Source organism: Martes martes, assembly GCF_963455335.1.
Source record: "Martes martes genome assembly, chromosome: 7".
NCBI classification, from domain to species: Eukaryota; Metazoa; Chordata; class Mammalia; order Carnivora; family Mustelidae; genus Martes; species Martes martes.
In genome coordinates, this window is record NC_137894.1 from 111,461,990 (window position 1) to 111,487,775 (window position 25,786).

At 35.1% G+C, this 25,786-nt stretch overlaps 1 protein-coding gene across 4 annotated transcripts in view; it reads left to right on the forward strand.

Moving 5' to 3' along the window:
* Positions 1 to 25,786, forward strand: part of GPHN (gephyrin) — a 661,506-nt gene that overhangs the window by 512,432 nt on the left and 123,288 nt on the right. For all 4 annotated transcript variants that reach the window (XM_080807346.1, XM_080807348.1, XM_080807345.1 and 1 more), the window contains one exon: positions 8,624 to 8,666. In XM_080807346.1, coding sequence (XP_080663472.1) covers positions 8,624 to 8,666 — 43 coding nt within the window. The remainder of the gene's footprint in view (positions 1 to 8,623; positions 8,667 to 25,786) is intronic.

The following is a 25,786-nucleotide window of genomic DNA, read 5'->3' on the forward strand; positions in this document are numbered from 1 at the left end:
CCTGGGTGGCTCACTGGGTTAAAGCCTCTGCCTTCGGCTCAGGTCATGATCCCAGGGTCCTGGGATTGAGCCCCACATCGGGCTCTCTGCTCAGCAGGGAGCCTGCTTCCCTTTCTCTCTCTCTGCCTACCTCTCTGCCTTCTTGTGATCTCTGTCTGTCAAATGAATAAATAAAATCTTCAAAAAAAAAAAAAGAAATGACTCAATTTAGAATTAAAGCTTTATGGATAATACATTAAGAATACTCACCACTGATATTCAAATTTGTATCCCTTTGAGTCATGGTGATAACCAGTTTTGTTCTTTATGTGCTATGTATCATAGCATTCTCTTTGAGGAGCTCAACAAGTTACCTATAAAGCAGCACAAATAGGCTTTTGATTTTCAGTATTCATTATAATTCACTTTATCAGCTGTGTAACCTGCTGTAGTTCCAGCTTCTTTAGAAAGTCAATACTGGAAAAGAAGAATTTTTCACAATTGCCTAGAAATTAAGAAAGCTCAGTGGAATTTAATAATAATAATAATTCATGTATTAGTGGGGAAACTTCACAAATAGTTATCTGGAAAAGATTGTAAAATTGTACTGCTTATAAATATTGTTTGTGTGCCTGAAAAGGCTTATGTTATACATAGATAATAGCATTGCTGCTCTTATCTGTGATCAACACGTGTCTAAGAGTTCAAAAAATCATTAGTTATGGATATAACTAATGTGTGTGTGTGTGTGTGTGTGTGTGTGTATGGAAGTTCAACTTTTGTTAGAGTTTTAAATGTGATGACTTTTAATGATTATTCCATTTAATTAAATATCTAAACCAATGGGAACAGAGCAAGTGAAGCAGAATTTTTTTATAAGCCTGAGATCTTACAACTTTTTGATAATCATATTCTTTTTTTTGTTTCTTAGATGGTCTATTAAATGGGCAGTTGGTTAATTTCATGACCAATTTTATATAATTTTCTCAAAAAAAGATCTTCTTTTATATATGGTTTGATAAAAGGCAGCAGATGGAGGTAGGAAAGATTTCTTAGAGCAACAAAATCCTAGAGACAAAAGGAAGCTTGGAAATTGTCTATTTCAGAGTTTTTTAAACTCTTTTCTCCTATGGAACCATTTGGGAATCTGGCAAAGCCTACAGACTTCTTTTCAGGAAACTATTTTTAAGTATATAAAATAAAATATGTGGGATTAGAAAGAAAACTAAATTTCAAATCATTATCAAAGTATCTATGAAAAATTGTGTGATAATAATGCCTCTGTTAAAATGCATTAAATAACTAAATCTGGCAACAAGTCATTAGACTACTATAATTTGAAATCTTGCTGAATATTAAGAGTATTTTAAGATATCCATAATAATCTGAAGCATAGATTCTATCATTTTAATGTGGTTTGTCACCTAAGCTCATAATGAAAGAAACTAATAAAAATTTACTTAGATTGGCAAATATAAAATTTTTAATTTTTTTCTCCATTCCAGTGAATGGACCCCTGACTTTTATCCACGAGTTCTTTCAAGGGCTCCATCATCTCCAGTTGAGGCCCATGGAAACATTATCATTTTACAAATGAGGGAATCAAGGCCCATAGAATTGAGATAGCTTGACTAAAATCATACAACACAGTGTTAGATTAATCCTTACAGAGATAACTTCAGACTTTAACTCAGCCTTTTCCTGAAGTTTTAGTCTAGAGATTGGCAGTCATAGTCCGTCATTTGTCACTGATTCATGGCATGATCTGGAGCCAATTCTTTGTTCTCATTGTACCTCAGATTCTACCTAAGTAAATGTAGGTGACTAAAAATCTAAATAAGGATAATAATAATGACTTACATTTGTATTGCTCTTTTTTAATAGTTTTCATTTACACATACAGTATCCTACTTAATTTTTCCCATTTTATGGATAAGGGAATTAAAACTCCAAGATGTTAAATGTTATGTCTAAGGTCACACAGCTAAGAAAAGGATAAACCAATATCAGAAACCATACCACTGGACTCTAAAGGACTTTCTTTTTATCATGCTGCCTTTCATGTCATGAATAAATCAAAACTCTGAGTTCATCAGTTAAATATGTGTTGTGATAACATAAATCTGATTAAACACAAATGAATTATTATGCTCAGATGAGCCAAATACATGTACCCTAATTTATCCAGATAAGGTGATGAATGAATGGAACTATGGGAAAGAGCTTTTCTAAACTATTCTTCATTTTTCACATAAGAATTGAAAAGATAAAGAAATAGAATTTGAAAGTCTGAGATTGTAGAGTTGTTGGCTTAATGTTGTTTAAATTAAACCTTTCTTTCCTTCTGTTTCTGGGTAGGCTAAAGAGGCAAGTAATCTAAGTAAATGCCAATGAGGTCCTTTTTTTTCTATTCTCTTGAGTTTTATTTTGATGAGTAAATGGTATTCCAGGAAGTTTGTTCTTTCAGAGATGAATTACTCTTAAATAAGTTTAATGGGGTAGAAAAATTAAAGTCAAAAGAGCCACGCTACATTAAAAATCTCTATCATCTGTATCATCCTAGTGACATGACCATGTGAGATAAAGAATATCTTGTTCTCTTAGAAAATAAGGAATCTGCTTAACCTGACCTGAAATCTTTAGTGTAGAATAACCTTTATTGGATTCCAAATGTCACCATTTGATTAACCTTAAGTAATATAAATAGGAATGTATTTTCCAGATTCTTAAGATCATTCTGTGGGGAGCTCAGTTATGTCTTAGCTATAACCCACATGCTTTTAATATTACATTTCTTAATATTAGCCCACCCAGATAAGTAAAAATCATTTTTAAGATAGTACAGCAGTGCCTATGATCATACTTATACTATAAAATGTAAATTTTAATCTGAGTTGGAAAAAAAAACATGATTACTATAAGATAAACATTCAGAATTAGCAAATGTTTACTCTGTACAAAGAACTATATTTAACATAGTACGAAATGTAAAGAGAATTAAAGTCAGATCCTTTCCCTCCAAGAACCTATAGTATATTTTGAGACTCTTATCAACAATTGGAACATTAGTAACTGTGATAACTCTTATAATAGAAGTTCAGATAAGAGGTTTTAAGAATTTAGGTAAACCTAAAACTTGATTGTGATGACGGTTGTGCAACCATGTGGATTTATTAAAAGTCACCAAACTATATTCTTAAGATGGGTGACTTTTGTAGTAGGTAAATTGTATTTCAATAAAGATATTACAAGTTCAGGGAAAGAAGAAATTATTTCTGATTGAGGAACTTTGGGAATAGTTTTTGCAACTGGTACGGTGTAAGCTGGATCTTAAAGGACAAGTAGTATTTGAATCAGAAAATAAGCAAAGGGTACCAGACAGATGAAACAGCTTGTCTAAGGCCTAAAACAGCTTCCTCAAGAGTAAAAGGAAAGTTCTATAGGAGCTAGTTCAGACTTTCCTACATGCCTTAGTTTATGTGGCCTGCATTCCTACCGGTACATATGGCCATATGGCTATGACATTTTTTTAAAGTTTTGGTCAATCTGTCTTGAAAAACAGATAACTATACATGGATTTTCTTTCTTTCTTTCGGTCAAAAAGAAGAATTTACTTACATTCTGAGCTAATGTGGAAGTTACAATGAAGTAATGAAGTCACAATGAGAGTGTGTGATTACAGTTATTTTACAATTATCAGTGCCTCCACTGATCATAGCATGATCACAACTGACATTTCTTTCTACCTTTATAGCTTAAAATCTCTGATACATGTCTTTTCTCCCTCAAGCCCTTTAACAATCTTTATTTTCCCCATGAGGAACTGAGATTAAAGGAGCACCTAGAGCCTAGAATAATAAAGACATGCTAAGGGAAATGTCAAAATATTCTGGCCTACTAAGAATAGGATGAGGGAGAGAAAATGGTAATATAAAAATCTTTAAAAAATTAAAAATCTAGCTAAACTGCATGTCACACATAAACCAAAAGATAAAATAGATGAAGTCAACTACCATCATGAATAATAGGAAAGCAAATTTGAAACTTTTTTCTAATGAGCTGGAACAACTCATGTTAAAATAAGTTTTATTCTATGATGAGTGCTGTGAAATGTGTAAACCTGGTGATTCACAGACCTGTACCCCTGGGGATAAAAATACATTATATGTTTATTAAAATAAATTAATTAATTTAAAAAAATAATAAAAAAAGTTTTATTGACAGTAGAGAAGAGTATATAGGAAACTTAGTAACAATTTCTAAATAGGTAGTCTTCTTTGTTGTTTCTTTTTTTAAATGTAGCATTAAGATTAAATTTCCTTTCTAAACCATTGCCATAGAATTTCTCAAATTAGTAAGCATATATACAGAAGCTTAATTTCTAATGTGACTGCTGACCAGTACCATAATGCTAAAAATAGGAGAGGGATTTCTTAATGTCCATCAAAGATGACTTCCTTTGTTCCCGTTTGACCCTATCTGACCCAACTGCTGAGAATTATTCAGTATGAACCATATTGTATAGATTTATTCCTAATATTTGCAAGGAGAAAGAATACAAATTATCCTGGTGAGCAGCAAAATAGAGGCAGTTTTTATGAAACCTGAGTTGTGTTAACCTGTAATTAAATGTAGTCTCCATTTTAATATTTATACATCTTTATATTGTTATGAACCTATTCTTAACATGGGCTTTATTTTATTTGTTTCTCTCCTCCCTCACTTCTGCAAAAGGCAGAAGGGAAAGGGTGTTTGTTATTCACACATTGTACCCCACTAACTGGTGTTATACATCTGGCTTCCACTGGAGAGCCCCTGACATCGCAGGGAACGGTGATCAAAATTCCACACATTAGCTTCAAGCTGGGGGCTCGTAGCTACTGCAGCATTGAAGGGGGTCTTTTCCTGGCTTCTTTAAAATAAGCATGGTGATGGGATGGTTTAAGGGAAGAACACCTCTCAAATCACATGACCACTGCTGTGCTTCCGTGTGTCCTGCTTTCTTCATAACAGCTTGGCACTACATTTTTTCCCTGTATCTTAATGGGTTTGTGTGTGTACAAGTGGGAGGGGGTGGGGAGAGTTGTCAGTGGATGGTTATACATTATGCATGCATCTTTCAGTGTTAGAGTGATGTTCCTTCCCTTATGTGTCATAGATTATAGTCACAGATGAAATCTTCTGTGTTCCTGAGAGATTAGACTGTCTCTCTTACTGGTGTGAGATTCATGTGTTTTGATGTTTACACCCTCAGTTGTTCTTCATGCTGCATTAAACATCAGTAGAAATGTTCTCCCATAAGAGTTAGCTTTTCATGTTGGGCTGAAAAGTCTTCATTTCTGTGTAGCAATTCATGTTATTATAACCTATGGCTTTCAATTGTACCTCCCATAATGAAGAGCTGACTTTAAACACTGTGCTATTCTTGTTATGACCTAAGCATAAGGTAAGTCACTTCTCTAACTGTATCTAAAGATTGTGGTTGTTTGTTAAAATTTTCTCAGCTTTGTTTAAAGCATTTTCACTTTTTTCCTTACCATTTATTACATGCTCTCCCCTCTTTTGTTTTCTGTTTCATGGCTTAAGATTTCTTACTGGACAATGTGATCTTCAGCAAAAATTATATTACACATGTAAACACATGTTGAAATGAATTAAATGAATTATTTGATGTCTGAAAGCAGTCTTGATTAGTAAATGAATACCTATGTTTTCAGTAAGTCTCTTGTGTTTTTCATTTCCTCCATTGACTGTAATATAATGCTGTTTCTACACATTATTTTAGTTTAATTCCAGCTGAAAGGGGAATTGTTAACACCATAAAGTTAGATGTTAACTATAGTAAAATAACATAATCCAATAAAATAAAGTAATAGATAATCCAGCACCATACCTTTCATTTTTAATCTCTGACAAATTTGGTATTAGGCCAAAATCTCAGTTTCATTTTGTTTTTCAGACTTCTCTTTGGTTTTTTTTTTTCATTGACTAAAAAGCCAGGGTTAGATTAAAAAAAACAAAAAACAGTAAACTGTAAAACTTGGGACAGACCTCTATTACCTTCTTTCTAGTCCCTATGTGTGAGAACAAGAACAGTAATTGTTTCTTGACTTTATTCTTTCAAGTAAATCCCATTACATTATGAGTTAGGTAAAATCTTCATATCGGGATTTTGTAAAATTAGGTAAATATTATAAAGATGACCAGTTTCATGGTACATGAGAGAAGGGATCTGCTTGTACATATAAATTTTAAATGCATATTATATTTATAAAGTGCATATTATATTTTAAAATTATTTTCCTCAGTTTTTTAAATACATACTCAAGGTCACTAAAGTAAAGAAGTTCATGAAATCATTTAAGTGATTTCCCTCAAATCTGGAACAAATAGCCAATGTAATATAAATGAGAAAATATTGGTTATACTGCTGTTGGTAATTTGTTCAGGAAACTGAATTGTTTTTTATCATTCAAATTTATCTTCCAAAACCATGAAATACATAATTCTAAACTCAGGTATCACAAAGCAAGATTTTGGGTTTGATTATTAAATTCATGCTATGAACCAATTTTTTTTTTTTTTTAATTTTTAAGCCACCTAAGACAGGGTTTTTAAAATTGCTGTTTTGGTTTGGTTTGACTTTTTTTTTAGTAAAGCTAGCTAGTTTTTCACCACCATTTCCATTTAGATGTTATATAAATCTGTTGAAACATTTGATGAGACAATTTGAACTACTCATCTGAACTGCTCTGTTCATTATAAATCTCTTGTTTCTATCCACACACTAGCTCCACTCTAGATTGGAAGGGCTTAAAGATGAACTCTGGAGGAATAGAGGCTACGACTTAAGAGTAACTATTACTGATCAAAGGAGCTGCTTTCCATTCGCAAACGTTGCTTTGCGCTATGGGTTTGGGCTCCTTCTGTTTCTACATCTTGTTGAAGACTTTCTTGACTTCCATTTGACTTCTTTGAACTCTGTTTTTGTCTTTCAGCATTTTCCCCTTTTTTTTCCTTCTCTGTCCCAGATTTTTCTTATTCTGTTAGCTTTCTCTTGTGTTCCTTATCCTGCTTTTTAAAATGTAGTTTATCTCTTTATTAAGCTTGTCTATTAATTTGTCTATTAGTGTTTGTTTCTTTTCTCCTTTAAGGCTGTAGTGGTCTAGTTACACCTATTTTCATTCCATGGTATGAAAACTTGCTTGTTTATTTTGCAGCAAGTTCATTAGTGATCCTTACCCTCTTAGTATGAATTTTCAATAAGAAATAGCAGAACATTTTGTATATTCATAGTGTCCCCTTCTATAAACCCAAACTTTCTTTTCTATTGTCAAGACTTACTTCCCTAATCTTCTCTTTCTTCTTTTTCTTTTTCTCACTCTTGTGTCTTCCTCCCTGTATCTTTGTTTCAAATAGTCATTAATTTCCTTTCCCATTTGGCCCAGAATTGTTTTTCAATAAAACTTCTGAGTGAAAGAATATAATATTATCTTTCAGATTAGCTTCTTCATTCTAGTATATTTAAAACTAAATAATCTGGGCCAAAAGAGAACAACTTTAACATCTGGAATTATTTTTCCCCTTTTTTCCCTTTTTTTGGTGTGTGTGTGTGTGTGTGTGTGTTTCTTGTGTGTATGTTTGTGATTTTTTTATTGTTTTTGTTTCTTTAAACATTAACAATTGTTCTTTTCAGGGAAGGACAACCATAACCCACCCTAAGTTGCAACATTCCTTTCATAAGTTGTTTCATTACAATAGTAGCTTGTGTTACGCAATAGAAATTAATTTGTTGTGTATATATATCCATTTGGGGCAAGCTGCTGTGGAGTGGGAAGAAGAGGTGTGCAGTTTAAGTACAATTTCCTCTGATATTAACAAATGTTAGTGCCATACAACATAGCTCTTGAATTCAACACTTACAACATTTAAAAGAATGTTCTGCTTTGACCTAAACTATAAACAAAGCATAAGGGTTTCTGATTGATAAACTCTATATAAACACCTGAGAACTGGTAAATAAATGAACTCAATTTTATTAATTTCCAACAAAGTCATCTTTCATAGCCCATATTTTATTAATAACCAATTATTTTAATTGGTTATATTTTAATTTGTTATTGATTATTTTAATCAGTAAATAACAAAGGTCATTGGAATCACATAAACATTGTATATGAGGATTTCTCTGTTTTCCCCTTATCAACATATATAATTAAAAATCACTACAATGGAGTTTTTTATTATAACTTTATTATTTGAACTGCATTATTAGTCTAGTCAAGAGCTAACATAGTGCCTTAAGATTAAGGGTCTGTATTCATAGCTGAATATGTGGTAACTTATTTTTTCCATATACTAATTTCAATGCACATCAGTAAAAAGTTGCCTTTGGTTTTGCTTCTGTCCCATTTTTAATGTTGTACCCCAATTTTTTTCTAGAAGTCTGCTCTTTCTTTACAGTAAGAAAAAAAAATTTTTAAATATGGAACAAATGTAATATATTTTTACTAAGTTGTTATGATATCTGAGATATATTAAGCCTTTGCTCCTAAACCTCAGGAGCTTGCCCATGAAGTATGCATACATATCTGGCTATCTGTGTTATGAGCCCTAAATTACTGAGTTTATGCTCTCTCTGCAGGTCCAGTCCAGGTGCAGCAGCAAGGAAAACATTCTCAGAGCCAGTAAGTATGTCAACATTTCAGATGGACTACTGAATTAAGAGTTTACAGTTCAACAGGAAGAAGAGCTAAAATATTTTGGTGAAACAACAAAGAACAATTGGGGACAGTTTATATAAAGAATATAAATGTTAGGGCTTTCACCTCCTTTGGTAATAGTATCAATATATTGGTGAATATTTCCCTCATTCCAGTTGTTTCTGGAAACTGACAACAGAATTTTGATAGCACTTCTCATTAGGGTAGTAATGAGTCCCTCAGTGATTCTACAAAGAGAACCCTCTTTAATTGCCCCACTGCCAAAAATTATTTGAAAATAGACTTAACTGAAAATAATAATATAAATCTACTATAAGAATCTAACTTAAAAAAAAGTGACTCCTGAGAGGAGTCATAATCATTTTGTAAATGAATTCTTAAAAGATCCTACCTTCTTAAGCAGCATGTTTTAGAACATAGCTCCATGAACCAAGGATAAATAAACCTTAAATTTTTTTGTTTGATCACTGATAACATTAACTTGAAGTCATCTAACTTTGTGCATTACTCATTTTTCTATCCTATAAAAAGGAAATGTAAATAGCTTTTCCTTGAAATGATGTAACATTGAAGGTTGTGCCTTAAAAGTTTTAGGATCCTAAGAGAAAAGTACTGTATAAATGCTAATAATTTAGTATTGTTTTCTGTCACTTAAAATTAATGATATCATCCTGTCTTCTCCCTGATCTTTATCAAGAGAAATACCGGTGGACCATAACTAAATGGGTCTGCTGAATACTTACACCACTGAGAATTTACTAGTAAACAGAATGATTTATATTTCCAGTAGAATATCTGTATTATTTAACAATCACAAAAGTAATTGGAGAACTTCAAATAGATAAAAATTTGTGTTTTATTTTCTTTACTGTAAATTTTTCCCATTTCTGTGTTGTGAATCTGTTATGTTAGCTTGAAACCCTTGAGTGAACTTTTAAAATGACATTTGGTGATGATTGCTGTATGATTTCCATTTGTTTTTGATCCTGAGATGATAGTAGATCATTGATAGTGATTATGATGATAGGAACAAAAATAATTTCTTACTGACAACAGATTTTTTTGAATGCTCTTACACCTTTATCGGATCTTTATGTTATTAGAATGGTCTTTCATTTCACTTATGTTCTTACTGGCTCATAGACTATTAACCACTTTGGATGGACGTTACAGTTGTCCAGATTTTCCTGATCATGTTTTCTTATGATGAAATAGTCATTTCATCATTTAGATCTATGTAGTCATTTAGATCCATGTAGAGAGCCCATCCAACATCATAACTGCTCTAAAAGTTTAAGATCTTTCATCTCAACACCACTTCAGTAACTCATACACATGCCCCTAGGCACACCCAGGATTCTTTTATCACCATGAGCTGTTCTACCTCTGAATTTCTTAACTTCAATATCTTATTGCTTATTTAGTCACTTTAATCACCCTTAGTTTCTTCCTTTGCTATGAACTAGTAATGTTGCAGTCGTGTAGATCCTATTAACAGTTCCTCATTCTCTCAGTGCTGTGTTCTGCCTCTATTCTTTTGGACCCTTTCCCCTCTGCATAAATTATCCATTCCCCTTGTTTTCCTAGAAAACTGTTTTTTTTTCAAACATGTTTTATCTTATAATGACGCATAAACAAATCCTGTAGAAGAGCCAAATAATACAGAAATATAGAGACTAAATATAAATTTGGTCTTTGTTGCCACAGACCTTTTGTTCTATCATCTCTATTTTATACACGTATATATACATATACTGTTTTTATTTGTCTGTATATTCGTTTCAAGTTCTTATTTAAATTCTAGTTAGTTAACATATGGGGTAATATTGGTTTCAGGAAAAGAATTTAGTGCTTCATCACTTATGTATAACACCCAGTGCTCATCAAAAGTGCCCTCCTTAAAATACCCATCATGCATTTAAGCTGTACCCCCACCAAACTGCTCTCCATCAACCCTCAGTTTGCTTTCTCTACTTAGGAGTTTCTTATGGTTTGTCTCCCTCCTTCCCCTATGATCATCTGTGTGAGATAGTATGATAATTGTCTTTCTCTGACTGACTTGTTTCACTTAGCATAATACACTCTAGCTACATCCATATCATGGCAAAGGCAAGATTTCATTCTTTTTGATGACTGAATAATATTCCTGTGTGTGTCTGTGTGTGTGTGTGTGTGTCTGTGTGTGCACGCATGCACACACATGTGCATGTGTGTTCACCACATCTTTATCCATTCATCAGTCAATGGATATATGGGCTCTTTCCATAATTTGGCTATTATAGATAATGTTGCTATAAACATCGGGGAGCATGTGTCCCTTTCAATCAGTATTTTTGTATCTTTTGATTAAATACCTAGTAAGGTAATTGCTGGGTCATAAGGTGGTTCTATTTTTAACTTTTTGAGGAACCTCCATGCTCTTTTCCGGAGTGGCTGCACCAGTTTGTGTTCCCACCAATAGTCGAAGAGGGTTCCCCTTTCTCCATATCCTCCCTATTGTTTCTTGTGTTGGTCATTTAGCCATTCCAACAGGTGTGAAGTGATATCTCAATAGTAGTTTTGATTTGTATTTCCATCATGATGAGTGATGTTGAGCTAGAAAATTCTTAGTTATCCTTCAAAGACTCAGTTCAAGTGTGAGCTTCTCTGTGACATGTTCTCTGAATTCCCTCTAGGCAAGGTAACTATAACTAATTCTTGTATGCCTGTCCTATCCCTTATACTTTAATCATTTTTTGGTTTATTTACTGAATTACCTATTCTCAAGGGAAACATTTCCAATATTTAGCTTAGGTAAAGAAAATTGTGCAAACATGCCCCAGAGATATTGTAGATTTGGTCCCAGACTACCACAATAAAGTTAATATCACAATAAAAAGAATCAAATGTATTTTTTGTTTCCCATTGCATACAAAAGTTATATTTATACTATACTGTAGTCTAATAAGTACTTTATTGCTAAATTGCTAACCATCCTCTGAACTTTCAGCAAGTTGTAATCACTGATCACAGGTCACCATAACAAATAAAATAATGATGAAAACGTTTGAAATAATTACCAAAATATAACACAGACACATGAAGTGAGAAAATGCTGTTGGAAAAAGTTGTGCCAATAGACTCACTTGAGGCAGAGGTGCTATATACTTTTAATTTGTTAAAAAGAAAAAAAAACAATATCTGCAAAGCTTTATAAAGTGAAACGCAATAATTCAAGGTATACCTATAATCAACTTCTTTTTTTTAGCATATATAGAAATCTGTCAAAACAAAACATCAGTAGATTCTAGAGAAAGGAAAAGAAGGGGGTGGAAGGGATGGGGTGGCTGGGTGATGGACACTGGGGAGAGTATGTGCTATGGTGAGTCCTGTGAATTGTATAAGACTGATGAATCATAGACCTGTGCCCCTGAAACAAATAATACATTATATGTTAATAAAAAAAGAAAAGAATACACTTAACTTCTAAAATTCAGAACTTGGAATTCATCTAGAATTGTCCAAGGAGGAGTTAACTTTGGTAATGTTTTTCTAAGTAAGAGGTAACTTTCCTTTTGCTCCTCAAAAAATCATCAAAACTGTTGATACCTATTGATATCAATACCTGTTGATAATAAACCTGAGTTTATTCTTTCTGTGATCTTTTAGGGTTCCCAGCCCAATTCAAACTTGATGGGGGTGTCCCGCCACATACGACACCAAGTAATTCTCAGACACCAACAGAATATCCAAGAAGTCAACTCAATTCTGATACTATATACTCAGAAATAGCAGCAGAGTCCACAGGTTAAGGATTCAGTCCTACAAAACTGCCTTCCATATTCCACTTCAGATGCCAGTCACAAGCCCCAGGCTGTTACTTGTGCCTCTGACCAACCAGCTACAGATTAGAAGTTCCAGTAACCTCCTCCTTAGGTTCTATTAATTTTCTAGGGTGGCTTACAGAACTCAGGGAACACTTTCATTTGCCAGTTTATTAAAAGTTGTGATAAAGGATACAAATCAACAGCCAGATGAAGAGAAACCATAGGGCAGGGCCTGGAACAAAGGAGCTTCTTCCCTTCTGGAACTTGGGTCTGGCTCAGCAGCATGTAGAAGCATTCTGATTCTCCAAGCATGGAAGCTCTTCTTAAAAGAAGGGCCAAAAAGTTCTTCTTGGGTTTTTAATGGAGACTTTGTTACATTGTCATGACTGACTAAGTCATTGGCAACTGGTTGATTCAACCTGCAATCCCTCTCCCTCCCCAGAGGTTGGGGGTGGGACTGAAAGTTCCAGCCCTCTAATCACCCGGTTGATCCTCCTGGAAATCAGTACCCTGCCCTTGGGTGGGGTCCAAAGGTCACCATCATTAATAATAAGAAATAATAAGATACTTTTCTCATCTTAAGGCTCTGAGATACATTTAGGAACTGAGGATGAAGACCAAATATATCTCAGAAATATATTTTATCTGAATGACTAAATATATATTTCTTTTTTTTTTTTAATTTTTATTTATTTGACAGACAGAGATCACAAATAGGCAGAGAAGCAGGCAGAGAGAGAGGAGGAAGCAGGCTCCCCACCAAGCAGAGAGCCCGATGCGGGACTCGATCCCAGGACCCTGGGATCATGACCTGAGCCGAAGGCAGAGGCTTCAACCCACTGAGCCAGCCAGGCGCCCCTAAATATATATTTCTTATAAATTTTTATATCACATATGATATGGGAAGATATCACTATGATAAAGTTAATAGTCTCAACTAAAACTTTCTCAGAAAAGGAAAGGCAAACTCAGGATATTTATGAGATTCTGAAATTTACTTCCTTGAGATAAAACATATTCTTGGTAATGAACTTATAGACAAAAGTGTAACTTAGGAAACTTTATTCTCTTTGTAAGTTAAAACAGTTTAAGTAGACAAATGGAATCAGGCTTAGAGCTCACTCCGTCTTTGGAACACAACAAAAAGTTACCCACGTATTGAATAAGAGTAGAATCCCGGGGAAATATAGTCCTTTAGGTCCTAGTTGAGGACTTGTGAACAGTAAGAGAGTGTTTCAGGAAACCCCTGGAACTTAACAGTCCAGGTATATTGTTGGTTTTCTTAGGAGAAGGCATATACTGACTATTTTGACCCAAAGGGTCATTAAAGAAAATACAGCATAAATCCACGCCATCAAATATGCAGCCTCAAGAGGCAGTGAAGATAAAAGAAGTTTGGGGATTGGTACTATATTAAAGTGGGATATGATTGTTCTATTATAGGCCTGATGTACTGAACAAATCTATATCTCCACCCACTGGGCTTTTTGATTGGGAGGATAGAAGTGTTACAAGAATAAGTACAACATGGGGTGGTTGGGTGGCCCAGTTGTCTGGGCATTCAACTCTTGATTTCAGCTCAGTTCCTGATCTCAGCATCGTGGGATCTTGCCCCGCATTGGGCTCTGCACTCAGTGCAGAATCTGCTTGGGGTTCTCTCTCCCTCTCCCTCTGCCCCTCCTGTTCATGCTCTCTCTCTTGCATGTGTGCTCTCTCTTTCAAATCTAAAAAAGAAAAAATAAGTACAATTCTCTACTTACTTTCACCTAATAATTTTAGTGTTTCTTTAGCTTCTGGTTTAAGAGAGTATTTTGTACTTTGGGGTAAAGGTTTAGATGGCTGATTTGAATCTTAATGGGTTCAGCCCCAGTAATTCTTATATTATAAGTTGAATTTTTGCCCGCAAAGTGAAAAAGTTCTGGCATTTCCTTGAGATTTTCCATTTGGACTTGTGTCTAAATACAAAGGTACTGGTAAATCAATATTCAAATTAGCTATAATCTCATTACAAATAGGGAAGTCCTCAGGGATTTCAAGGAAGAGACCATTAGGAGAATATTTAATCTAGCAATTTCATTTATACAATATACGCCTACCAAGTTAGCAGTTATCAAAGAGCAGGGAAGAATATTCCTCTGTTAATACCTAAGGGTCATGGTTATAAATGGAACTATCAGAGGATTATTAGAGATACTTACCAATAGGTAGTCTTTATTGCGAGAGAGAGATTGTGTAACAGTGGTAGAGTTTAAGGTTGATATTGTATGCCTGTATCAACATTAACAACAAAAAGCTTGTGAGGTTGTTCTTGAAAATTTAGAGAAATTTCTCTTTGGGAATTAAAGGGTAGAACAAAAAATTAGGAAGATGCTCTCCCTCAGAGCATCTTCATTAACACACTTCATTGTTTTTTTCCTTTGGTTTCTTAACTAAGATAAAATAGTTGTTTTTTCAATGTCTTTATATATATAGTATTTATAAGTATCTCTATCAAAGGACTCCTTTCAGGATTTACTGAGCCTGATAAGAGCATCTAGTTGTTTTATCTGTAAGGCCAACAATGTATTGAGTTTGTTGTTGTTGTAAAATTCTCAATATTCCGCAAAGTGCTAGAAGCCTGGCAATGTTATTATTTTCCATATTAGTTTTTTGCTTACATACAAAATCCTCTATTTGTGTCTTAAGACTGCTTACAGAAAAAAAAAAAAAAAAAAAAAAAACAAGGAGAGAGTTAGGAGTCACATCTTCTTTAAGGTCTATTCCTGAGTGCTGTCTAAAGGTGTTAAAGAGCCACTCCCTGAAGTCTCCGATGTCCTCATCCTTTCTTTGCTATAAGACTAAATCAGAGCCCAATCTATTTTCCCAGGAAAACTCCAAAAGACCTTGACCAAATTCTGTTGGTTTTCAAAACCCCTCTAGTTTCTTATGCGATTCAGGTTCTTCCTTTTCTGCCTTTGCCATGGAATTTTTTGCATCTCAAACTTCTATTGCATATGAGCTACTTTCAGACATGGAAGCCTTGGATTGTATATTCTTAAAATTATTCTTTCTCTGCAAATCCCATTCTCTCCTTTTTAGGCTTAGTGGTTCGTTTCTTTCTCTTTTCAAATTTTTATTTAAATTCTAGTTAGTTAAGATAAAGTGTACTATTGGTTTCAGGAGTAGAATTTAGTGATTCATCACTTAAATGTAAGACCCAGTGCTATCCTTCCTAGGCTTTGGAAAATCATTGATGACTCTCAGTTTAGAGGAAGAACAGAGCTTAAAATCAACCATAGAGTGCTTTTTTCTGTTCTGAAGGAAGTTTAAGAGGTAACTGAGCTTTGGAAGTTTCTGGCCAGCCAAAAGAGAAAAGGAGTGGAACAGAGGGCAAGGTGGAGCAGAAGGAAATGGAATAGTATAGATGGAGAAAGATAAATGGTAGGATAAAACCCACTAAGTTCAAGATGTGGTTTGGGAGGATTTAAAGAGGCATTACATAAAATTTTTCACACCTTTATTTTACCTTGGCCAAGGAATTTCTTGGAAGCAGTTTTGGATCTGAATTTCTTTTGGATATTTCCTCATATAACCAAAACATACAGCCCATTGGATGTTTGGAATTTTGTTCCGTTTTTGTTCTGTAGTGCCTCTCAAACAATTTTGTTTAAATCGAAAGTTCCCCAGAGTGCCACTGTAACTCTAAATTATCCTAGGTGAAATTAAATATAACTGCACAAATTTGGGTTATAGCATAAATACATGGAAGAAGTAGGAACATGGTCTGGGAGGGACACATTTAGATTTAAACAAGACAAACTTGAGAACCTGTGAATAGACCAGCCAAGAGTGTTGCTTGGGCACCTCATGCATCAGGCTTCCCAACCTAATGGCTGGGTTATCACACTACAAACTAACATATTTATAGTTCCAGAACATGGAAAGGTTTGAAGGAGAGCTTTCTCCAATAGCCAGACTGCCACTAACAAAACAAGAAGAAGGAAAATTCTCAGATGTGGACCCAGGGCAAAGTTTATCTGAAAGACACCACTTTAAGACGAAATTTGACCCTCTCAATCCCTGAGGCCAGTTTGCAAAATAGATTTATTGGGGTCTATGTACATCTTTTCCACATGAATTGTCCCTTTACAGAGGTTTAACAAAAAACAAACAAACAAAAAAAACAAGAATAGACAAGACAGATAGTAGTGTTGTTGGGAGTAAGACACATTTTCACCAAGGATAAAAGCTTTTTCATGTCTGATCCAATTATCAAAAAGGTCCTAAAAAAAAAACATTTTTATTCTTAGGAGACCAAATAAACTTAGTAATTGGAGAGCTCAAAAAAAAAAAAAAAAAAAAAAAGCAAGAGTTCGAGCTAATATAAGACTTACTTACCTCATTGTAGTAATTATGGACACTCCCATTCCCCAAAGTAGGAGGCTCAAGAGGCCTCAGAGAAACTTGCTGTTATCAAATCAAGGGTCTCGGGCTTTGTTGAGAAGGTCAGTCTTGACTGGGTCTCCCTATGGCCTCTATGATTGTTGAATGCTGACTCCCCACAAATAAGTTTTCATAGTAGGGGACAGCTCTGCCTTAACAGAATCTTGGTAGCATTTCAGTGTGAGTTCAACATTGAGGTGTTTATGATATTTGGAAGCTAGGTTTAAGTTGAGTTTTTCACCATGGCAGTTTGATTAGAATTGGGTAAAATCATGAATAAATAGTTTAGGATTGTTGCACATAGCCAGGCAAAGAGTGTGTGTGTGTGTGGTGTGTGTGTGTTTTATTTTGGCCTTATTTTACAGAATAACATTTGCACATATGCAAAATCAAAACCCGAGCAGAGCTCAAGTTGAACAAAGGGCCAGGAAGCCCTGCAGGGATCCCCAGAAATAAAGACATGTTAAAATTGTTATTTGAGGGGTGCCTGGGTGGCTCAGTGGGTTAAAGCCTCTGCCTTCAGCTCAGGTCATGATCCCCGGGTCCTGGGATCGAGCCCCGCATCAGGCTCTCTGCTCAGCAGGGAGCCTGCTTCCCTTCCTCTCTCTCTGCCTGCCTCTCTGCCTACTTGTGATCTCTGTCTGTCAAATAAAGAAATAAAATCTTTAAAAAAAAAATTGTTATTTGAACACATTGATTTTTGGTAGCTCATTTAGCTGCAGTCTTCAGGCATCAGCATGCATGCCCAGAAAGTAGAGAAAGATTGTGTTAACACCAACGTAAACAACAAGGCAGAGATAAGGAGCTATATTTTTCAAAGAAACAAGTCATTCCAAATCTAAAATGACTAAAGCAATACATTACGCTTCATTCTTACTCAAATTCCACTGGAATCAGATATAATGTATCATCTTCTATTCTAAGAATGAGGTCTTCAGGTAATGTTTCAGATGCTATCTAAACTAACTGGCCTTAGGAATACAGGGTATATAATTTCTCTAATTAATAGGTTTCTCTGGTTTCTGAAACATAAAAGAATTACTGTGGCTGTCAGAGTCACAGTAATTCAGTAAACACAGTAATTCAGTAAACACAGAGCCAGTCATCAGTGTCCTTTCTTTCAATCCTTTTTTTTTTTTTTAAGATTTTATTTATTTGACAGAGAGAAATCAGAGCTAGGCAGAGAGGCAGACAGAGAGAGGGGGAAGCAGGCTCCTGCTGAGCAGAGAGCATGATGCGGGGCTCGATCCCAGGCCCCTGGGATCATGACCTGAGCCGAAGGCAGAGGCTTAAACCACTGAGCCACCCAGGTGCCCCCTCTTTCAATCCTTTTTAACTGAGGTGAAATTCACACAAAATAAAGCAGTTTTAAAGTAAATAATTCAGCGATATTTAGTACATTTACATTGTTGTGCAACCACCACCTCTGTTTAGTTCCAAAACATTTTCATCACCCCAAAAAGAAATCCCATACCCATTAAGTACTTACTCTTCACTCTCCACTACCACCAGCTTCCAGCAACTACCAGTCTGTTTTCTTTCTCTAAAGATTTAGGATTTTTTAAATAAATGGAATCATACAATTCTGTATAAATATACTATGTGGTGACTTTGTCTACCTGCTTTTGTTTAGCTCCATGTTGTAACATGTATCAGTACTTAATTCCTTCTTGTGGCTGCATAATATTCTATTATGTATTTGTACCACATTTTATTCATGCATTGGTCAGTTGATGGACATTTGGATGTTTTACCTTTTGGCTATTGTGAATAGTGCTGCTTTGAACATGCCTGTACATGTATTTGTTTGAGTACCTGTTTTCAGTTCTGTTGGGTATTTACCTAGAAGATAGAAATGCTGGTCATGTGGTAATTCTATGTTCAGCTTTCTAAAGAACTGCCAAACTATTTTCCACAGTGGCTAAGCCATTCTACATTCTCAACAGCAATATCCAAGGATCCTTTTTCCACATCTTTGCCCAAACAAGGCTTTTTTTTTTTTTAATTTTTCTTACAACCATTCAAGTAGAAGGGAAGTGTTATCTCATTGTGGTTTTGATTTTCATTTCCCTAATGAGTAATGATGTGGAGCATCTTTTCATATGCTTTTTGGCCATTTGTATATCTTTGCCCAATTTCTAATTGGTTGGTTTGTCTTTTGCTATTGATTGTAAAAGTTCTTCATATATTCTGGGTACTAGACCCTCATCAGATATATTATTTGCAGATATTTTCTTCCATTGTCTGGGTTGTCTTTTCACTTTCTTGATAATGTCCTTTGTACAAAAGTTTTTAATTTTAATGAAGTTCAGTTTATCTAAGTTTTCTTTTGTTGCTTATGTTTTTGGTATCCTATCTGAGAAATCACTGCCAAATCCAAGGTCATGATGCTTTACTCCTATGTTTTCTTTTAAGAGTTATATGATTTTAACCATTGTATTTAGGTTATTGAATCATTTTGAATTAATTTTTTGTATATAGTGTGAGGTAAAGATCCAGCTTTATTCTTTCACATGTAGTTTTCCAGTTGTCCCAGGACCATTTATTGAAAAGCCTATTCCTTCCCCATTGATTGGTCTTGGCACCACGTCAAAAATAAATTTACTATAGCTATAATGATTCATTTCTGGACTCTCAATTCTATTCCATTGATCTATATTTCTGTCCTCACACTAGTACTGTACTGTTTTAATTACTGTAGTTTTGTAGTAACTTTTGAAATTGGGAAGTGAGAGTCCTCCAACTTTGTACTTTTTCAATATTGTTTTAACTCTTAGAGGCCATTCCATATGAATTTGAGAATTGGCTTTTCCATTTCTGGAGGGAAAAAAGGAAAAGAAAAAAGCCATAAGATTTTGATAGGTATAACCATGAATCTATAGATTGCTTTGGGTAGTACTGCCATCTTAACAATATTAAGTCTTCCAGTCTGTCTTCCTTTAGATGTTAATATGAGGCTCACATTTATATTTTGGGTATTTGTACATTTTCACAATGAAGTAGACCATGACATGTAAGTATCTGGCAGAGATTCTAGATATTTACAAACTAACTAATCACACAGTATCTGTATATTTCATCTCTGAAGGAATTTTTATTACACAGATGTCTTTTGCATTTTCTTGCCTCAGAAGTGAAATGAGCATATTAGTGTCAAACTTGAAACTACTATGATTTGCTGTGCCAGATACCAGGTACCCCCCACCTCACAGCTGCCCTTCCTCCCACTTCTCCAGCCAGGCCCCACGGCCAGGCAGTCCAGGCCACTTGCCAGCCTGGCAGTAGGCCACAGTGAGAAGTGTGGAGACCAGGCCCTGTGCCCACAACATGCCTCACTCCCGGAGAAAGGCCTCTGTACCACACAGCATTCAAGCCACCTCTAATGCAAGGATTTGAGGGTGAGGGTTTAAAAAGGTCTTAGTATGTAAGCTATCTTTGATGTTATTTAAGAGTTAATGGGTCTTTCAGGAAGTTCCTAGAATTAATAATAAAAGTATTTGCAAATTTTATCTTCCCAGGCAATACTTTTCTGGATTAATAAAGTTGTGTTGATAAAGACATAGAATAGTAAAGTCATTTCAATGTAATAGCCAACAGTAGTTATCTAGGCAGAAATATTCCTAGAATGCAAAATAATTTATCTGCACCCTAACTTGGTGCCTAAAAGGAGGCATCCTTCTTGATTTAACTATGCATAAAATTGTATGCCAATTTCTGGAGCTTCTTATTTGAACAAATTATATAATAAGTAAAATAGAGGTTTCAGGTTTTGGGTTATATAAAAACAGAATTGGCTTTCTACTTTGAATGAATTAAGAGATTTTACTACTTTAGCAGCAAGAAACTAGAATAATGATTCAGCTGAGACACTATTCAAGTAAGAGATTTCCCATGGCTGGATTTCAAAACTAACTCAGCATTGCTTTCCTTTTCAAACCATTCTTTTTCCAGATTGTTTTGCCAGTTCTCAAAGAATAGCACATTTATCCTAGGTCTCTGATGGACTTTTAATTTTAAAATAATTTTATCTTAAGGACATGTTTACTTGAAAACATTACTATTTTATTGGGGACACTCATTATGTAATAGAACAGGGTTCAGTGGGATGTAGATGAAATAAATATTCATTAAAATTCTTACCAGAACTGGTTTTTTTTTTTTTTAAGATTCTATTTATTTATTCATGAGAGGCAAAGGGAGAAGCAAGCTCCCCACTGATCAAGAAGGCAGATGTGGGACTTGATCCCAGGACCTTGGGATCACGACCTGAGCTGAAGACAGATGTTTTACTGAGTGAGCCACCTAGACACCCACCAGAACTGTTAAGTGAAAAATTTTAGGTATTTAGTTTATCTGCAGCTCTTAACTTTCTATAAGACTGCTTTTCCTACTTTTTGTGTAAAAGTTTGCTAGTCTTATACTAATCGACTGAACTTAATGATTTTTATGGTTCTCTCTCTCCCTAAAGTAAACAAACAAACAAGTAAACAAACAAATCCAATACAGATATTTGGGACATATTAAGGAAAATTACGGACATTAAGGAAATATAAACAGAAGAAGCAGTTAAGGGGTGCCTGGGTGGCTCGGTGGGTTAAAGCCTCTGCCTTCAGCTCAGGTCATGATCCCAGGGTCCTGGGATCGAGCCCCGCATCAGGCTCTCTGCTCAGCAGTGAGCCTGCTTCCTCCTCTCTCTCTGCCTGCCTCTCTGTGATCTCCATCTGTCAAATGAGTAAATAAAATCTTTAAAAAAAAAAAAAAAGAAGAAGAAGAAGCAGTTAAGAAAAAAGCTTTCTGTCACCTTCCAAATTTGAGCAAAGTGTCCCTCTTATGTTCTCCTCTAGTACTCTGTAGTTCTCTTACTCTAATGCTAGCTTATTTACGGTATAGTGCTTTTCTGCCTTCTCTACTTAATTCCCTCCACTCCACCCTAAGATCTCTGCGGTAACTCATCTGTCTTATCCACTCATACTTTTCCAAGGCTCTCTCAATAAATGGGATGAATGGGTGAGTGAGTAAATAAGTCAAAGGAAAACCTTGGGCAGGAAGAGCAAGGAAGTGACAACAGAACATCCAGAGTAAGAAGAGAGAATGGGAGCAGAGAAGGAAAACAATTAACAGTAGCAAAACATTAATCTTTTTGTTACCAGTACTATTTTTTCTTAACTACTCTTTCTGTTTAAATTATTTCATGTTTCATTCTGGCCCTTATAATTCTTTCATTCATTCTTACTACTGTCACCAGATTCAAAACCTTTTGCCTAAAGTATTATCATAATTTCTGGTTCTAGTCTTATGCTTTTTAATTTATCCTAGATAGATAAGTCTTCTAGTTAAATTTCTAGCACCAAAAACTTGAAGTTTGGGGGTTGCCTGGGTGGTTCAGTCAGTTGAGTGACCAGTTCTGGATTTGGCTCAGGGCTGTGGGATCGAGCCCCACCTCAGGCTCTGTGCTGGCTGTGGAGTCTGTTTGAGATTCTCTCTCTTCCTCTCCCTCTGCCCCTCACTCCCCACCAGAAAAATGAAGATTTTTTTCCTTTATGAGAAGAAATTTTAAAGAGAATTGTGAAATAGTCCTTGAAGTATGTTAATTTCTTATAATCCTTGTTTTTAGGAAATTTTTCCTAATTCTCTCCTGCTGTGACCTAATCCCTTACCCTCTTTTTTGGCACTTACTGGATCAGATAACAACTGCTTATCATCACTTACTCAATTTTTCTTTACATAACTAAAGATAATTAGCAATTCAATTCCATAAATATTTATTGAGGTACTATTTATAAGCACTGTACTTCTGAACTTTCTCATCTAATCTCCTAAATAAATCAGATTTTTATCTTCTTGTAGTTTATTTACCAAGCTCTCAAACATTTTTCTTTTTTATGAAACCTAGCAATTTCATAAGCAATATTTACCTTCAGTTTAAATTTGATCTTGCTTTTTTATTTTCTATGAAAAAGTATGACTCATTTATTACTTTTAGTCAATCTTTTTAGCCTCTTAATTGTCAATATTTTTATCTGGTATAGCTAAAAATATTAAGTTAATAAATCATGGAATAGGAAGTCCTACCCCTCTTTTCTCCACAGAGTTACCAATTTAACAACAGTATATGGAGTAAAATATTTGTGAGAACTCCACAAATCAGTTAATAAATTGCAAACCATAGGCGAATGCAAAGCCAAGAACAAGCCAAGCAAAGGTGAATTACTTTACCTATGATCTCTGCACCTCCTTTGTCAGCATAGCTCACTATGATCATCAGAGTAGAATAAGCATCCAATGTTTTAGTTGTTTGAAGGCTGCCCAAGGAACTGATTTGTTTCATCTGACTTGGAATGCTGATGAAACCAGCATAGTTTGCATGCCTAGGGGCCACTGAAAGCAAGGGAGAGCAGTGGCAGCTTGCAGTGACACTGGAGAGTCTGAAATAGTGCAGAAGCTGATGTGGCTCACTGTTATGGGAAAAAGGCAACAACCAATTCCAACTTATTCCTTAGGTAGAAGAAAAAAGAACACAGCAAGTATATGCAGCGGTTCAGTTTAGGGGTTGGGGGAAGCCTATCCAAAGGATTGGTTTCTGTCTCGCTTGACTTAGGGTGCTTGAGTTGGCATACTTTGGATGCCAAGAGGCCACTGATATTAAAGGAGAGTAGGTGGCTTGCTGCTGCAACACCAGAAAGATTGCAGTGCTGCAGGAAGATACAAGAGGAAACAAGAGACTATGGACTCCTGAAAAAGAAACCGACAAACTCTGATTAGAAAATTACATGCACAGCCAAGAGAAGTTATGAAACCCTCAGAATCTCTAGCTGGGTTGTTTGGTGAAAGTCTTCCTCTGTACAAAGTCAGTATATAAAGACTGGGAGATGTGGCTGTTTTCCCAAATGCATAAAACTCAGAAGGAAAAAAAAAATCACAACATACAAGAAGAAACAAAGAAATATGGCTCAATCAAATGAACAAAACAGGAGTACCTGGGTGGCTCAGCTGGTTCAGTGTCTGACTATGGCTCAGGTCATGATCTCAGGGTCCTACGATCCAGCCCTGTGTCAGGCTGTCCATTCAGTGGGAAGTCTGCTTCTCCCCCTCCATCTCCCTCTGCCCCTTCCCCTGCTTGTTCTCTCTCTGTCTCTCTCTCTTTCTCAAATAAACAATATATTTTTTTTAAATGAACAAAATAAATCTCTAGAAACCAACCCCAAAGAAACAGAAATCTATGAATTTCCTAACAAAGAATTCAAATTAATTTTCTTGAAGCTAAATGATCTATAGGAGAATACAGATAGACAGCTAGGCAAAAGCAGGAGAACAATGCATGAACAAAATGAGAATATCAACAAAGACATAGAAACTATTAAAAAAGAACCAAACAGAAAGTATGGAACTGGAGAATAACTGAATTGAAAAATTCACTAGAAGCATTCAACAGCAGACTTAATTAAGCAGAAGAAAGAACTTGAAGAAAGATCATTTGAAATTATCAAGCCAGAGGAGCAAAGTGAAAAAAATGAAGACAAGTGAAGAGAGCCTAAGGAATTTATAGGACAGCATTAAGCAAATTAATATATGCATCCTGAGAGTTCCAGAGGAGGAGAGAGAAAGGGAGAACTTATACGAAGAGATAATGGCTGAAAACTACTCAAATCTAAGGAAATAAATGGACATCAAAATTCAGGAAGCTCAAAATATTCCAAATAGGATGAATCCAAAGAGGCCTACACCAAAGCACATGACAAACTGTCGAAAGTCAAAGATAGATAATCTCTTGAAAGCAGCAAGTGCAACTTACATTTAAAGAAGCTTTCATCACATTATCAGTGGCTTTCTCAGCAGAAACCTTATGGACCAGAAGGAAGTAGGATGGTAATTCAAAGTCCTGGAAGAAAATGATAGTCAACCAAGAATACTATTTCTAGCAAAACTGTCCTTCAGAAATGAAAGAGATATAAGGACTTTCACAGATAAGCAAAAGCTGAAGAGTTTATCACCACTAGACCTACGTTACACGAAATGCTAAAGTTATTCCTGCAAATTGAAACAAAAGGACATCATGGGGCACCAGGGAGGTTCAGTGGGTTAAAGCCTCTGCCTTCAGCTCAGGTCATGGTCTCAGGGTCCTGGGATTGAGCCCTGCATCGGGCTTTCTGCTCAGTAGGAAGCCCACTTCCTCCTCTCTTTCTGCCTGCCTCTCTGCCTACTTGTGATCTCTGTCTGTCAAATAAATAAAATCTTAAAAAAAAAAAAGGACATCAGACAGCAACACAAATGTATATTAAAATATAAAACTCACCAACAAAGGTAAATATATAGACAAATACAGAATTCTACAATATTGTAATAGTGGCATGTAAAGCACTTTTAATTTTAGTATAGAATTTAAAAGATAAAATCATAAAAAATAACTTTAAGACTATGTTAATGTATACATGGTATTAAGGAGTGGTTTGTGACATCAGTTAATATAAAGTGGGAGTGGAAATATGTAAAAGACAAGGGTTTTGTATATGATTGAAGTTCTTACAAGCATGAAATAGAAATAGAAGTATAAGATGTTTAAGTTCCAAGGAAACCACACACACACACACACACACACACACACACAAAAAATACCTACAGAATATACAAGGAAAGAAATGAGAAAGAAATCAAAGGTCAATACCAAAAACAAAATCAATGAAACACTAAAAAAAGCATCAAGAGTAGAAAAGAGGTCCAAAATAACTACAAGACAAACAGAAAACAATTTTTAAGATGGTAATAGTATGTCCTTTCCTATCAGCACTAACTTCAAATGAAATGGGTAAAATTTCCCCATCAAAAGACGTAAGAGTGGCTAGCTGAATGGATTTTTAA